This window comes from Pantherophis guttatus, chromosome 1 (assembly GCF_059756535.1).
Source record: "Pantherophis guttatus breed Tessera chromosome 1, ASM5975653v1, whole genome shotgun sequence".
Lineage (NCBI taxonomy): Eukaryota > Metazoa > Chordata > Lepidosauria > Squamata > Colubridae > Pantherophis > Pantherophis guttatus.
Window position 1 is genome coordinate 13,292,694 of NC_142063.1, and position 13,793 is coordinate 13,306,486.

Below are 13,793 nucleotides of genomic sequence, written 5' to 3' on the forward strand. Positions count from 1 at the left end.
ATTTCCTTTCATTCTTGGCTTGTAATAAAACAACCACAGGAATAGTTCAAAGTCGCTCTGAAAACCTGTATCTATAATTTATTTAGAAAGCCCATAAACTGCCCGCTCCCTGAAGAAATAACCAAGCCCTCTTTATGGAAGCAACACTGACGACGTACAATAATCCCGAAATGCAAATTACAAATTAAAACGATCACTTCAATAAGATTTGGGCAAAGCAACAAGCTTTAAACCCTTGCCTAAACATCCATTAGAAGGAAAACAGCCGGCATGATAAACCAGTGCAACTGTCTTCCTAATAAAGAAATACATTTTTTTTCCCTTCTCCCAAAGGCAAAGGGACTTTCTTGTTTTTTCTTTGAAGACTTTTTTTAAAAAAAAAAATTAGATTTATATGCCGCCCTTCTCCGGAGACTCAGGGCAGCTTACAATGCGTTAAGCAATAGCCTTCATACTTTTTGTATATTTTATACAAAGTCAGCTTATTGCCCCCACAAACTGGGTCCTCAATTTACCTACCTTAGAAAGGATGGAAGGCTGAGTCAACCTTGAGCCTGGTGAGATTCGAACTTGCAATAATTGCAGACAGCTGAATGTTAATAACAGGCTTTTTTAGTCTGTAGAGCTATCCAGGTTCCTCATTTTACGTTTTACTCCTCATCCAAGAAGCTTCTTCAGATCTGACAGGATAGTGAGAAATGGAAGGATTTACATTCCTTGCAGACAGCTGGTCCATTGAGTATAAATCCTTCCATTCCCCACCATCCACTCAGAGCTGAAGAAGCTTCTTGGATGAGAAGTGAAACGTCTTCAAAGAAAAAACAAGAAAGCCCAGTTGCCTCCTGAAAAAAAGCACCTTTGGGACAACCATGACCTGGATGACTGAGAGTCTCTACAGATTTTTTTCCCCTTCCTTTTGTCCAAGGAACCTATCTGCTTTGTCCTTCTGGAACCCATCACATCCCCAAGTGTTTTCTCTTTCTTTCCTACTTCTCCCACCCACTGTCACTGTTTTGCCTCAATAGTCCTTTTCCTCCTTTGCATTTTTCACCCCCCAACCCCCAAGTTGTGCTGGCTGGAAATCTAGAGCTTTTTCTACGCATCCTTCCCACAACAGATTGACCCCCATTTTTCTCCCCAATTTCTCAACAATTCTGCTTTGCCCCATCCGGATGGCACAGATTTACTTGAATTTTTCCCCTGTCACACTCCATGCCCAGAGGGAGACGGTGCATTGATTTGATGGATGCCTGCTGCAACTGAGGTCCCTCCGCGGGCTCTTGCCCTTAGCTGCAAACCAAGAGGAGATGCAATATCAGGCTGTCAATCTGGATTCTCCTCTTTTTTGAAGCCGGGTAGCTATATTTGATCCTGCCTCAAGTTTTCAGCGCTGGCCTCCCCCGACTCCAGACATCCCACAGGAGGGAGGGAAGAGGTCATTCCTTTAAGGGCAGGATCAGAAAATTCCAAAGCTGCTGCCACTACAGGTAGTCCTCGACTTACAACCATTTGTTTTAGTGACCATTCAAAGTTATAACGGCACTGAGAAAGGCACTTTTTTTTCATGCATAGGACCGTTGTGGCATCCCCACGGTCACGTGATTTACCTTCAGATGCTTGACAACTGACTCACATTTGTGACGGTTGCAGAGTCCCGGCGTCACGTGATCGCTTTTGACGACCCAGACAAGCAAAGTCAACCGGGGGTGGGGGTGGGGGGGGAAAATCAGATTCACTTCAGAACCGTCTTACTCATTTAACAACCACAGTGATTCCCTTAACGACCATGGCACAAAAAAAAAGAGTCATACAACCGGGGCAAAACTCACTTAACACATTTCTCCAGCAGCAACATAAAAACGTTGGGCTCAACGGCGGTCGTAAGTTGAGGACTACCTGTCTTTGAGCGGGATGCCATATAAGGCCTCCTGCCTGCCTTGAGCAGGGGGTTAGACTAGAAGACCTCTGAGGTCCCTTCCAGCCTATTGGATTCTTCTACTTGTGAAAGGCCAAAGGTTAAACTTCTCCTCGGGAGAAGTTCTCTTTCTGGTCTGAAATCAGGGCAGGCCATTCCTTTAGTCTTCCTCCCCCCCCTTCCATCCTCCCTCCCCCCCCTCCTGCGGTCGCTGCCCCCGAGGCTCGCCTGAAGTCGCTGTACGGGTGGATGATCCAAGCGCCGGCGGACTTGACCCTCTCCTGCTCTCGCTCCACCGCCTTCTGCGAGCCGAACATCCGCAGCGAGAATTTGTTGACGCCCGGCTGGAGCATCGCGCTGAACTGCCGCTGCATGAAAGTCGTCTGGCTGCCGCGGGGATCGCCGACGCCCGGCCCCGCCTCGGCTTCACCGGTGGCGCCTTCCTCGGCCGCCTTCGGGGACCCTCCGCCGCCGCCTCCCTCGGTGCTGCAGGAGAAGGAGACCTTGGGCTGCGAGGGCGGCGGGTCGGGACCCTCTTCGTCCCCGCGGCGGCACTCCCCGTTGGGGGAGCCCCCTTTGCCGGCGCGGCCGCTCATGGTGCACCCGCGCTGCAGCGACAGCAGCGTCCCCTTGGCGCCCTCCTCCTGAGACGGCGAAGCCCCCGAAGACGCCGGGCCCGGGGCGGCGGAGACCCCCGGCGGTGCTGCAGTGGTCGCGGCCGTCCCGCCACCGCCGCCGCCGCCGCCGGAGACGCTGCCGCCCGTCCGCATGCTGGACCTGAAGGCGCCCCGACACAAGCAGCCGGTTGCGCGCCGGGATGCGGCAGCGGCGGCGGCGGCGGCAGCGGCAGAGGTGGAGCTCAAGCAGTCCGGAGGGGAGGGGCTGAGGAGCAGGGGGAGGGGGAGGGGGAGAAGAAGCAGAGAGGGGGAGGAGTCAAAGGTCAAGGGGAGAAGCACTTGAGGGAGGGGAGATGAGGGGGCAACTGAGGGGGGATGGGAGGGAAAAGGTGGGATAGGAGGGGAGGAGGAGGGAGGGAGGGAGGGAGGAGGAGGAAGGAAAGGAGGGGAGGGGTGGGAGAGAAGCACTTGAGGGAGGGGAGATAGGGGGAAATTGATGGGGGATGAGAGGGAAAAGGTGGGGGAGGAGGGGAGGAGGAGGAAAGGGGAGGGGAGGGAGAGAAGCACTTGAGGGAGGGGAGATAGGGGGCAACTGAGGGAGGGGTGGGAGGGAAAATGTGGGATAGGAGGGGAGGAGGAGGGAGGGAGGGAGGAGGAAGGAAAGGGGAGGGGAGGGAGAGAAGCACTTGAGGGAGGGGAGATGAGGGGGCAACTGAGGGAGGGGTGAGAGGGAAAAGGTGGGATAGGAGGGGAGGAGGAGGGAGGGAGGAGGAGGAAGGAAAGAAGGGGAGGGGAGGGAGAGAAGCACTTGAGGGAGGGGAGATGAGGGGGCAACTGGGGGGGAGGGGGGATAAGGGAGGGGAGGGGAAGGAGAAAATCACTTGAGGGAGGGGAGATGAGGGGGCAACAGGGGGGTGGGAGGGAAAAGGTGGGATAGGAGGGGAGGAGGAGGGAGGGAGGGAGGGAGGAGGAGGAAGGAAAGGAGGGGAGGGGTGGGAGAGAAGCACTTGAGGGAGGGGAGATAGGGGGAAATTGATGGGGGATGAGAGGGAAAAGGTGGGGGAGGAGGGGAGGAGGAGGAAAGGGGAGGGGAGGGAGAGAAGCACTTGAGGGAGGGGAGATAGGGGGCAACTGAGGGAGGGGTGGGAGGGAAAATGTGGGATAGGAGGGGAGGAGGAGGGAGGGAGGGAGGAGGAAGGAAAGGGGAGGGGAGGGAGAGAAGCACTTGAGGGAGGGGAGATGAGGGGGCAACTGAGGGAGGGGTGAGAGGGAAAAGGTGGGATAGGAGGGGAGGAGGAGGGAGGGAGGAGGAGGAAGGAAAGAAGGGGAGGGGAGGGAGAGAAGCACTTGAGGGAGGGGAGATGAGGGGGCAACTGGGGGGGAGGGGGGATAAGGGAGGGGAGGGGAAGGAGAAAATCACTTGAGGGAGGGGAGATGAGGGGGCAACAGGGGGGTGGGAGGGAAAAGGTGGGATAGGAGGGGAGGAGGAGGGAGGGAGGGAGGAGGAGGAAGGAAAGAAGGGGAGGGGAGGGAGAGAAGCACTTGAGGAAGGGGAGATGAGGGGTCAACTGAGGGGGAGAGGGGGGAGGGGAAGGAGAAAAGCACTTGAGGGAGGGGAGATGAGGGGGAAATTGATGGGGGATGAGAGGGAAAAGGTGGGAGAGGAGGGGAGGAGGAGGAAGGAGGGGAGGGGAGGGAGAGAAGCACTTGAGGGAGGGGAGATGAGGGGGCAACTGAGGGTGGATGAGGGAAAAAGAAGGGAAGGGGAAGAGATAGGGGAGAGGGGGAGGGAGGAGAGAAGCACTTGAGGGAGGGGAATTGAGGGGGAAAAGGGAGGGGGAGGGGAGGGAGGGGAAGGAGAGAATCAAGGGAGGGGAGATGAAGGGGCAACTGAGGGGATGAGAGGGAAAAGGTGGGAGAGGAGGGGGGAGGGAGGAGGAGGAAGGAAAGGAGGGGAGGGGAGGGAGAGAAGCACTTGAGGGAGGGGAGATGAGGGGGGAACTGAGGGGGGATTAGGGGAAAAGGGTGGGAGGGGAGCAGGAGGGAGGGGGAGGAGAAGCAGGGAGGGAGTCAAAGGTCAAGGGGAGAAGCTTGAGGGAGGGGAGATAAGGGGTCAACTGAGGGGGGAATGAGGGAAAAAAGGGAGGGGGAAGAGATAGGAGGAGAGGGTGAGGGAGAAGCACTTGAGGGAGGGGAATTGAGGGGGGAAAGGAAGGGGAAGGGGAGGGAGGGGAAGGAGAGAATCAAGGGAGGGGAGATGAGGGGGCAATTGAGGGGGGATGAGAGGGAAAAGGTGGGATAGGAGGGGAGGAGGAGGGAGGGGAGTGAGAGAAGCAAATGAGGGAGGGGACGGGAGATGTGGGGTCAACTGAGGTGGGATGAGGGGAAAAAAGGGAGGAGAGAAGAGGGGAGAGGGAGATGGAGGGGAAGGAGAGAAGCACTTGAGGGAGGGGAGATGAGGGGGCAACTGAGGGGGAATGAGGGGGAAAAGATAAGAATGGAGATGAGGAGAGGGGGAGAGGGGGAGGGAGGGGGCAGAGAGGGAGGAGCAGGAAAGAAAGGGGAGTGGGAGAGAAGCACTTGAGGGAGGGGAGATGGGGTAACGGGAGATGAGGAGAAAAAGAGGGTAGGGGAGAAGGAGGGAGGGAGATGGTGGAGGAAAGGGAGGGGAGAGAGGGAGGGAGGGGTCAACTGAAGGGATGCAGGGGAAAAGGTGGGAGGGGGAGGAGAGGGGGAGGGAGGGGAGGGAGAGAAACAGTTGAGGGAGGGGAGATGAGGGGGAAAAGGTGGGATAGGAAGGGAGGGAGGGAGGGAAGAGGCAGAGGGGGGAGTGGGCAACTCTAAAGGGGAAAGAAGGACCCAGAGAGGAGAGGGAAGAAAGAAAGAGGGGGGAGACGGGGAGGGCACAAGAAGGTCAAAGATGCCAAGAGGCAGCCTCTGGGGAGGCCAGCTCAGTGTGTCCCCCCTCCGGCTTCCTCATGGTTCGCCCCAGCACAAAGCTTTAGTCCAGGGGGAGCCGGCTTTGGCCCCAGCCTTAATGAGAGGGGAGCGCAGGGGAACTGAGGCCTGCATCTCTTGGGAGACACCCTCCTCCCCTGGGAGTGGGGAGGGGGGGAAATGCTGAGAAAGACAGAAGGGGCGATGGGTGGGAGGGAAAGAAGAAGGCATGGAGGATAGGCGGGGAAAAGAGCTCTAGAAAGTGAGGGAAGGATTGAGAGAAGGGAAAGGCAGATGCGACGGACAGAGAGAGAACAGCAGGAGGAAGAAGAGGGGAGGGACAGGGTAGTTTGAGGGGAAAAAGAAATGGCAGAGAGGAACTGCCAGAAGGAGAAAAAGGTAGCCCTGGGAAGGAAAAAAAGGATGAGAGGAAAATACAGGGAGGCTTCCCTTTCAGTTGTTTATTGAAACTATTTATACAGCCACCTGTTCGGGCCACACACTCAATGTGTGATCAATAACAGCAGCAAATCAATAAAAAGATCGCGAAATAGAAGAACAATGCAAAACCAAAACATGCAAAACACACATATAAATGCCGGATTGGAGCATTTCTGCCTTTAATGGTATTCCCAATCACATTAAAGGCAGTTGTGTAATGACCTCCAAAAGGCAGGCAGGCCTTTGAGGGAGTCCAGACAAGAAACAGAAAGCTGGCGTACTAACTCGAGCTTTATTGTAAGGTTTACAATTTCAATTTACAGCATCTTGCCCATGTGAAAACACTTCTCCTCTCTTTGACTATTGCTTTTCAGAAAACAGGGGACGGACGCTATGAGATGCTTCCCACCTCCCTTTTCCTTCTGGGGGGCTGAGGGACCTTTTGTGTGATGGTTGCTAGGCTGTGGGTGTTCCTCCTGCCTCCCAAGGTCATTCACACATACCGTTGTATCAGACAAGATTTTTAGAGGCTCTTCTATAAAGGGCAGGAACATATCAGAAAGAACAGGAAGCAGGAAGAAATTGCTGAAAAATAGGCAGGAAGAGGAAGGGAAAAACAGATGGCAACACAATTATGTTTTGTGTTTTAATTACAGTTGTTAAAATGATTTGATTGGGAGTGGTCTGAAGGATGGATGGCTATAGATATGTGTTAAGGGAATAAATAAATAAATGACATAAAATTGCGGGGATAAAAGGAGCCAGCCAGAAGAAGAAAGAATGAAGGTTAAAAAGTGATATTTGTGGAAATATATCAACAAGAATGGAAAGAAGAAAAATGAAAACACAATTTCCCCAAATGCAGGTAGTCCTTGACTTATGATCACAGTTGAGCCCTAAATTTCTGTTGCTAAGCAAGGTAGTTGTTAAGGACTTTTGCCCCATTTTATGACCTTTTTTGCCACAGTTGTTAAGTGAATCACTGCAGTTGTAAAGTTAATAACACAGCTGTTGAGTGAATCTGGTTTTCCACATTGACTTTGCTTGTCAGAAGGTCACAAAACATGATTACATGACCCCAAGACACGGCAACCGTCATGAACATAAGTCAGATGCCAAACATCTGGATTTTAGTCATGTGACCATGGGGATGCTGCAACGGTTTGTGTGAAAAACAGTCATAAGTTTTTTTTTCAGTGCTGTTATAATTTCGAACGATCACTAAATGAACTGTTGTAACTTGAGGACTACCTGTAATTGAATAACAAAGTTGGAAGGGACCTTGGAGGTCTTCTAGTCCAACCCTTCCTGCTCAAGCAGGAGATTGTGTAGCATTTCAGACAAATGGCTGTCCAATCTCTTCTTAAAAACCTCCAGTGATGAAACACTCATAACTTCTTGAGGCAAGTCGTTCCCATGGCTTAAAAGGCTGACTAACCATGATTACTCATTAGGAATAAAGATAACTCTTTTCTTCAGGTACTAAAGGATCATCTTGGTTTAATTAACCTAAAAGCATTACCCAGGTTTGGACTGCCACATCTATCATCCACAGCCAAACTAAGGAAAGATTCAGGACAGAGAAGAAATTGCCTGTTTCTTCCTTGTTCCAAAGTGAAACTCCAGTGCTCAAAATAGCAAGGTGGTAAATTAGATTAAGTTCGCAGAGAGCAAATGAACATCAGATCAAATTTAGGGAATATACCATCTTTGCACTCGGAAAGTGTGGTGGACTTTTTAGGCCTTGGCTAATATCTCCCCAGGAGGGGGAAAAATGGTTGCCTTCTCTTTTCATTTAGACAGCCCCAGGGATGACAAATGAGAATTGTGTTAATGTCACAGCCCATAATACTCTGAAAACCCAAGATGGAATTCAGCTAAATTTAAAATGCAAACGGGAAGTCATTTTCTCATTTTAAAGTAAAAAGAACGAAAGGGAAGTCAGCTTTAAGGCACTAATATATTTTGAGAAAGTGTCGGTTTTCATTATTCTTGTTTCTATTCTTGTTTACATATTTCCCAAAATATTAACATGTTTAGAATCACACAGAACTTTCTTATTTTATCTCCGCTTTAATTCCAACTTTACAGATAGTACAACTGAGGTTATTCCCCAAGATTGGTTGCAGGTTTTGTATATTGTACTTACAATATAAGTGTTGTTGTAAGTGTGAAAACTGGTTATAAGTCACTTTTTTTCAATGTAATTTTGAACGGTCACTAAATGAATGGTTGTAAGTTGAGGACTTATAGTTGGCTTTTAGCTGCCAGGAAAAATACATTAGCTGCATTAATCAATTTTGGGTGTTTGGCAACTGGCCTGTATTTATGACAATGCCCCCGGATCCATTTAACAACCATCTTGCTTAGCAATAAAAATTGGGGGCTTAATTGTGATCATAAGTCAAGGACTACCTGTATAAGGAGGAGACTTACAAACTATAGGCAGCTCTGAAGATCAGGTTCCCCACTTTTATTTAGCTGATTCTTTTCATGTATTCAAATTATGTTTAAACTTTTACCTGTTATCTTATATATGCTTGACAAATTAATTAATTAATTAATTGCAGGCAAATGGACATAAAAGTTCCCATTCCAGACAGAATCCTCTTATGCTCAAATTCGGGCCTGATTAGATTGCATAGGATATATATAAGATTTTAATTAATTAATTGGAATAGAGCTGGAAGGGACCTTGGAGGTCTTCTAGTCCAGCCCATGTTCCTGCAGGAGACCCTATACAATTTGAGACAAGTAGCTGACAAGTCTCTTCTTAAAAATGTCCAGTGTTGGAGCACCCACAACTTCTGAAGACAAGCTGTTCCACGGTTGATTGTCCTCACTGTTAGGAAGTTTCTCCTTAATTCCAGGTTGCTTCTCTCCTTGGTTAGTTTCCATCCATTGCTTCTTGTCCTGTCCTCTGGGGCTTTGGAAAATAAATTGACCCCCTCCTCTTTGTGGCAGCCTCTCAAATACTGCTATCATGTCACCCCTACACTTTCTTTTCTCCAGACTGACCATCCCCAGTTCCTACAACTGTTCTTCATGTTTTTTTTTGTCTCTAGGCCTTTAATCACCTTAGTTGCTCTTCTTTAGATAATCTCCCCTCCGAACTTGCATTTTGTGACAGTGAATTCTACCACGTTGTGCTAACAGTTTGATTTCCCTCTGGCTTAATTTCACTTCCAAACAGCCATTGCTAAGCAGGCTCTGGTTCCCACAACCTCCTTCTGTGTGGGAAAAAGACACATTAAATTGCGAGCAGCATATGCAGTGCAGTGGATCTGTTTGTCTTTGCTCGGCACGTCCACTGTCTGCCTTTCCTTGGGCAGTGTGTCTTCCCCCGTGCATGTTTCAGCCAGGCGTCTAGTGGATAATGAGGCGAATGACAAGGAAGGTAGGGGGGCTGGGGCTGGGGCGGTTGTGGCTGTGTGTGTGTGTGTGTGAGAGAGAGAAACAGAGATTGTTTTTGTTGGCGATGCAGAGAGGGCCAGGATCTTTGATCGAGGTGGGGTAGAGATCGCTGAATCTGCAGGGATTTCATTTGGAAAGCACAAGTGTCAGCAAGCAGGTAAGAGATTGATGATTTTGGAGCCGCAGGAAGGAAACGTAGAGGTCATCCAGTCCAACCCCCCAAAGCATGATCTTCCTGACCATCTCTATGAGTGAGTAATCAGCTGTGATCTTGGACTTACAAAAGGAAACTCTAACCCAGTGTTTCTCAACCGTGGCACTTTAACGTAGGTGGATTTGAACTCCCAGAATTCTGGCTGGGGAATTCTAGGAGTTAAAATTGCTAACGTTGAGAAACACTGCTTTGCCCCCCCCTCCTCAGCAAGATAATTGGAGGAACTTGCCACCACCGGATGTGATGACAGATTATTCTTTATAGGAATAATAGTTCAGGAAAGACTTCAATACGCAAGTATAAACTAGCTCTGAAATAAATTCTCTCTTTTTTTAAAATCCCAGTGGTTTCTTTTCTGTATTTCATTTATGAACCCCCAGAATTCTCATCTGCTAAGACCTATGGATGGCAAGATACTTGAGACAAGTGCCTTTAAAGCAATATATATATTGCTTTAATCTAGGGCTAGATTAATGCATTAATATACAGTGCCAATAAATCTTACATAGCCGCATCAACAGCATGTATTTTTAATCGTTCAATTTTCACCCGGTCATTGCCGCTAGGAACTCCTGATGGCATACAGATAGGATTTGCTATCCTCTTCTTCCCACACCGATGTCTGTAATGATTCTGGGAGGTAGATCAATAGGAGAGATTGATTGCCTCGAATACAGAATAACAGCTGGAAAGGACCTTGGAGGTCTTCTAGTCTAACCCCTATCCTATTCCAGACAAGTGGCTGTTCTGTTTCTTCTTAAAAATCTCCCATGTTGGAGCAACCATAATTTCTAAAGGCAAGCTGTTCCACTGATTGTTCTCACTAACAGGAAATTTCTCCTTCGTTCTAGGTTGAATCTCTCCTTAATTTCCATCCATCGCTTTTTGTTCTGCCTTCAGGTGCTTTGGAGAATAGCTTGATTCCCCCTCTCAATCCAATTGATTCTTATTATTACCTTAGTTGTTACATTTGCTGATCGCCTTTCAGATTCTCTTCGGGGAGTCAAAAAGCTCCATCATTTTTTTTTTTAAATTCATAAACAAGTTGCAAGTACCTGCTCAATTCCCCCTCCCCATCCTGGGTTTTTTTTGGTCACGCTGTAGGAATTTTAGCAACTGGCAGAGATAGAGAATATAACGGTATTAGGAAACTGAGCTTCTATATGTAATTAAAATGCTTTTAAGCCATGGGCCCTTGTAGAGAAAGCCAACGAAGAAGCCTTTACCGCTGCAGCAGCAGCTGGATTTTTATTTTGAAAAAAAAAAAATTGCATGTAAAAATCTAATTATGGTATGAAAGATACACTCATTCAAATCATTTCATTTCCCCAAACAAATGGGCGTTTCCTTTAAACAGATGCATTCTAAATTTAGACCCTGCTGAATCAAAACAGAGACAGGTAGAGAGAATTTAGGGGCATGAAACCACAGTAACAAAATTCTCCTCAGCATAAATAAAAATGCTGAGACCTAGAGGTGGAGTTCTCGCTTCGCAATCAGGAGGCTGTGAGTTCGATCCTAGGTGGAGGCAGATATTTCCTTCTCTGGGCACGATGAGAATATATCTGCTGAATGTAACTTCGCATTGGCGACAGGAAGGCCATCCGGCCTGTAAACACTCAGTTGCCCAGACTTCACCCAGTAAGGGATTATTGGGTCATTAAAAGAAGATGTTGATAAATAAAAATGGAATCCAAATGGGTCTTTTCCAAATCTGCTTAATTTCAAAGTCTACCGAGAACATATGGATGCTGTCTTCACATCGGGGCATGCCCGTCAGAAAAGAAGTTTTTGCTTTCTGCCTTAAAGTATTACAGGCTATCATTCGTTTAGTGACCTTTCAAAATTACAGTGGCAACTGAAAAAAGTGCGTTATGACCGTTTTTCACATGGCCACTGCAGCATCCCCATGGTCACGTGATCAAAATTCAAACGCTTGGCAACTGGTTCATATTTATGACGGCTGCAGTGTCCCGGGGGTCACGTGATCGCCTTTTGTGACATTCGGACAAACGAAGCCAGTGAGGAAGCCGGATTCACTTTAACAACACGATTGATTTAACATCTGCAGTGATTCGCTTAACCACCATGGCCAGAAAGGTCGTAAAATCGGGACAGCTCACTTGACAACGGCCTTGGAAATTCTGGTCCCAAATTTGGTTGTAGATTGAGGATTACTTGTACTCCAGTTTGGATTTTGGAATGGCGGAGTCAACATCTGGAGGCCCACAAATCATTTGTCTGAAATGATATAGGACAGGGATTTCCAACCTTGGCAACTTTTAAGATTTGTGGACTTCAACTCCCAGAATTCTCCAGCCAACAACTGAGAGTTGAAGTCCACAAATCTTAAAAGTTGGAGAACCTTGGTATAGGATTTCCTACCTGAGCAGGGGGTTGGACTAGAAGACCTCCAAGGTCCCGTCCAACTCTGTTCTTCTTTTATCTAACAGATAGGCCAAATTTTCCAAGCATGCGTTTGGTGAAGCACACTTCATCACTGCGCCTTACAAAGAGAAGGTCTTTCATACTTCTTCCTTCAAGAAAAGGTTACCATTTGAATATCAAAAGCATAAAATATCACCATTTCTCCCTGCAGGAAAACTATCCTCTTTAGAAAGAGGCACAGAAATGTGTGCTGATTTACCAGAGGTAGGCTGTTGTTGCACTGTTGCAGAGATGCATCAACCCTTGACTGACCGTCGAAAGGCCCAAGACCAGGCAATGGGGAAGCCCAAACAGAGGGCAATAACACAAGCTTGTAGCAGCCTCCTTAGCACATCAAATCATGGGGCTGGAAGGGACCTCAGAGGTCTTCTAGTCTGACCCGCTGCTCGAGGCAGGAGATTGCATCGTATTGGTCAAAATGGTTGTCCAGTCTATTTTTGAAAACCTCCAGGGATGGAGCAACCATAACTTTGGGAGGCAAGCTGCTCCACTGATTAATTGTTCTCATTGTCAGGAAATTTCTGGAGTGGTGCGATCAGTGGTGGGGATTGCCCCCGGTTCGCTCCGGTCCTATAGTAAACTGGGAGGCTCTGCCCACCAACCCCGATGTCATCAGAACGCTTCTGCGCATGCGTGGCCCCATTGCGAACCAGTAGTAAAGGTAAGTAGGAACCAGGAGCACCACTCAGGTGACCCTGAGGACACAGGTAAACCTCCAGGTGGCCTCAAAGACTCTCTAAAAGGATGCAAATGACCAGCTGTCTGCAAGGAATATAAATCCTTCCATTCCCCACTATCCTGTCAGAGCTGAAGAAGCTTCTTGGATTAGAAGTGAAACGTCTTCAAAGAAAAAACAAGAAAGTCCAGTTGCCCCAGGAAAAGCACCTTTTGGGACCCTCAAGTACTGGAAGCCAGTTATCGTGTCACCTCTAATCCTTCCCTTTGATAGGCAAACATACTTAGCTCCTACCACCGTTCATGATATGATTTAGCCTCCAGAGCCCTCATCATCTTCATTGCTCTTTGCACTTTTTCTAAGTCTTGGCATCTTTTTTGTATCGTGACCAGCATTTTGCAGCTGAAGACTTTTTCTTAAGCTAAACATACTGCCCCACCTCCCTCGTAGCAAAACCTAGAAGGACGATCAAAAAGCTCAGCTTAAATTTCAAATATTTACTTTATTTGCAACTGCTAGAGGAAATTACCGGGGTGGATGGGGGAGGGCTGGCAAGTCCAGCCCCCTCAACAGAAACAAAGTGCATAAATTTTTTAAAAAAAAACAGCGGGGAAGAATGCAGTCTTGGTGGATTCAGTAACCCAGGATTCCCGAGTGGGAAAACAAATATGAACCATTTTTTTTTTCCTTCCAGAAGAGACAGGAAGGCCAAACTGAGGCCTTCCTCCAGACAATTTAGGGAGAAACACGCTGTTTGCATCGTTAGACACATCTACCTTATTTTTCTCTAAAAACCACAGGTTTTGGGGGTGATGTGATTCCACCTCCTTCGTGGGGAAGGAATTCCTTGCCAGTCTGACTCCCTCCAGAAGCACAGAGAGAGGGACCAAATTTAAGGAATCAAGTACGTTTTCAGTCCCATTCAGAGAGACTGAAGAGACACGGGAAACTGCTCCTTATGTCCGTCTGCCGGATACGAATGCAGAAGATCTTGAGAATCAGTTGAAAAAGTAGACCGATCTCTTCACCTTCTCTAATTTGAAGTCACCTGATGGGAAGAAAAGGAGAGATTAGGGGAAAAAAAAGAAAAGAAGGTATACTGGTTGGGAACATCTTCGCTTAATGACTGCT

At 48.2% G+C, this 13,793-nt stretch overlaps 2 protein-coding genes across 3 annotated transcripts in view; both read right to left on the minus strand.

Moving 5' to 3' along the window:
• Positions 1 to 2,622, minus strand: part of HCN2 (hyperpolarization activated cyclic nucleotide gated potassium and sodium channel 2) — an 82,406-nt gene extending 79,784 nt beyond the window's left edge. Inside the window, exon 1 of the mRNA XM_060695062.2 lies at positions 2,144 to 2,622. Within this exon, the coding sequence (XP_060551045.2) occupies positions 2,144 to 2,511 (368 nt within the window). The 5' untranslated portion in view covers positions 2,512 to 2,622. The remainder of the gene's footprint in view (positions 1 to 2,143) is intronic.
• Positions 2,623 to 13,144: 10,522 nt separating this feature from the next.
• The window catches only part of POLRMT (RNA polymerase mitochondrial), a 68,375-nt gene continuing 67,726 nt past the window's right edge, over positions 13,145 to 13,793 (minus strand). For both annotated transcript variants that reach the window (XM_087873787.1, XM_087873820.1), the window contains exon 21: positions 13,145 to 13,710. In XM_087873787.1, the coding sequence (XP_087729913.1) occupies positions 13,661 to 13,710 (50 nt within the window). In that variant the 3' untranslated portion in view covers positions 13,145 to 13,660. The remainder of the gene's footprint in view (positions 13,711 to 13,793) is intronic.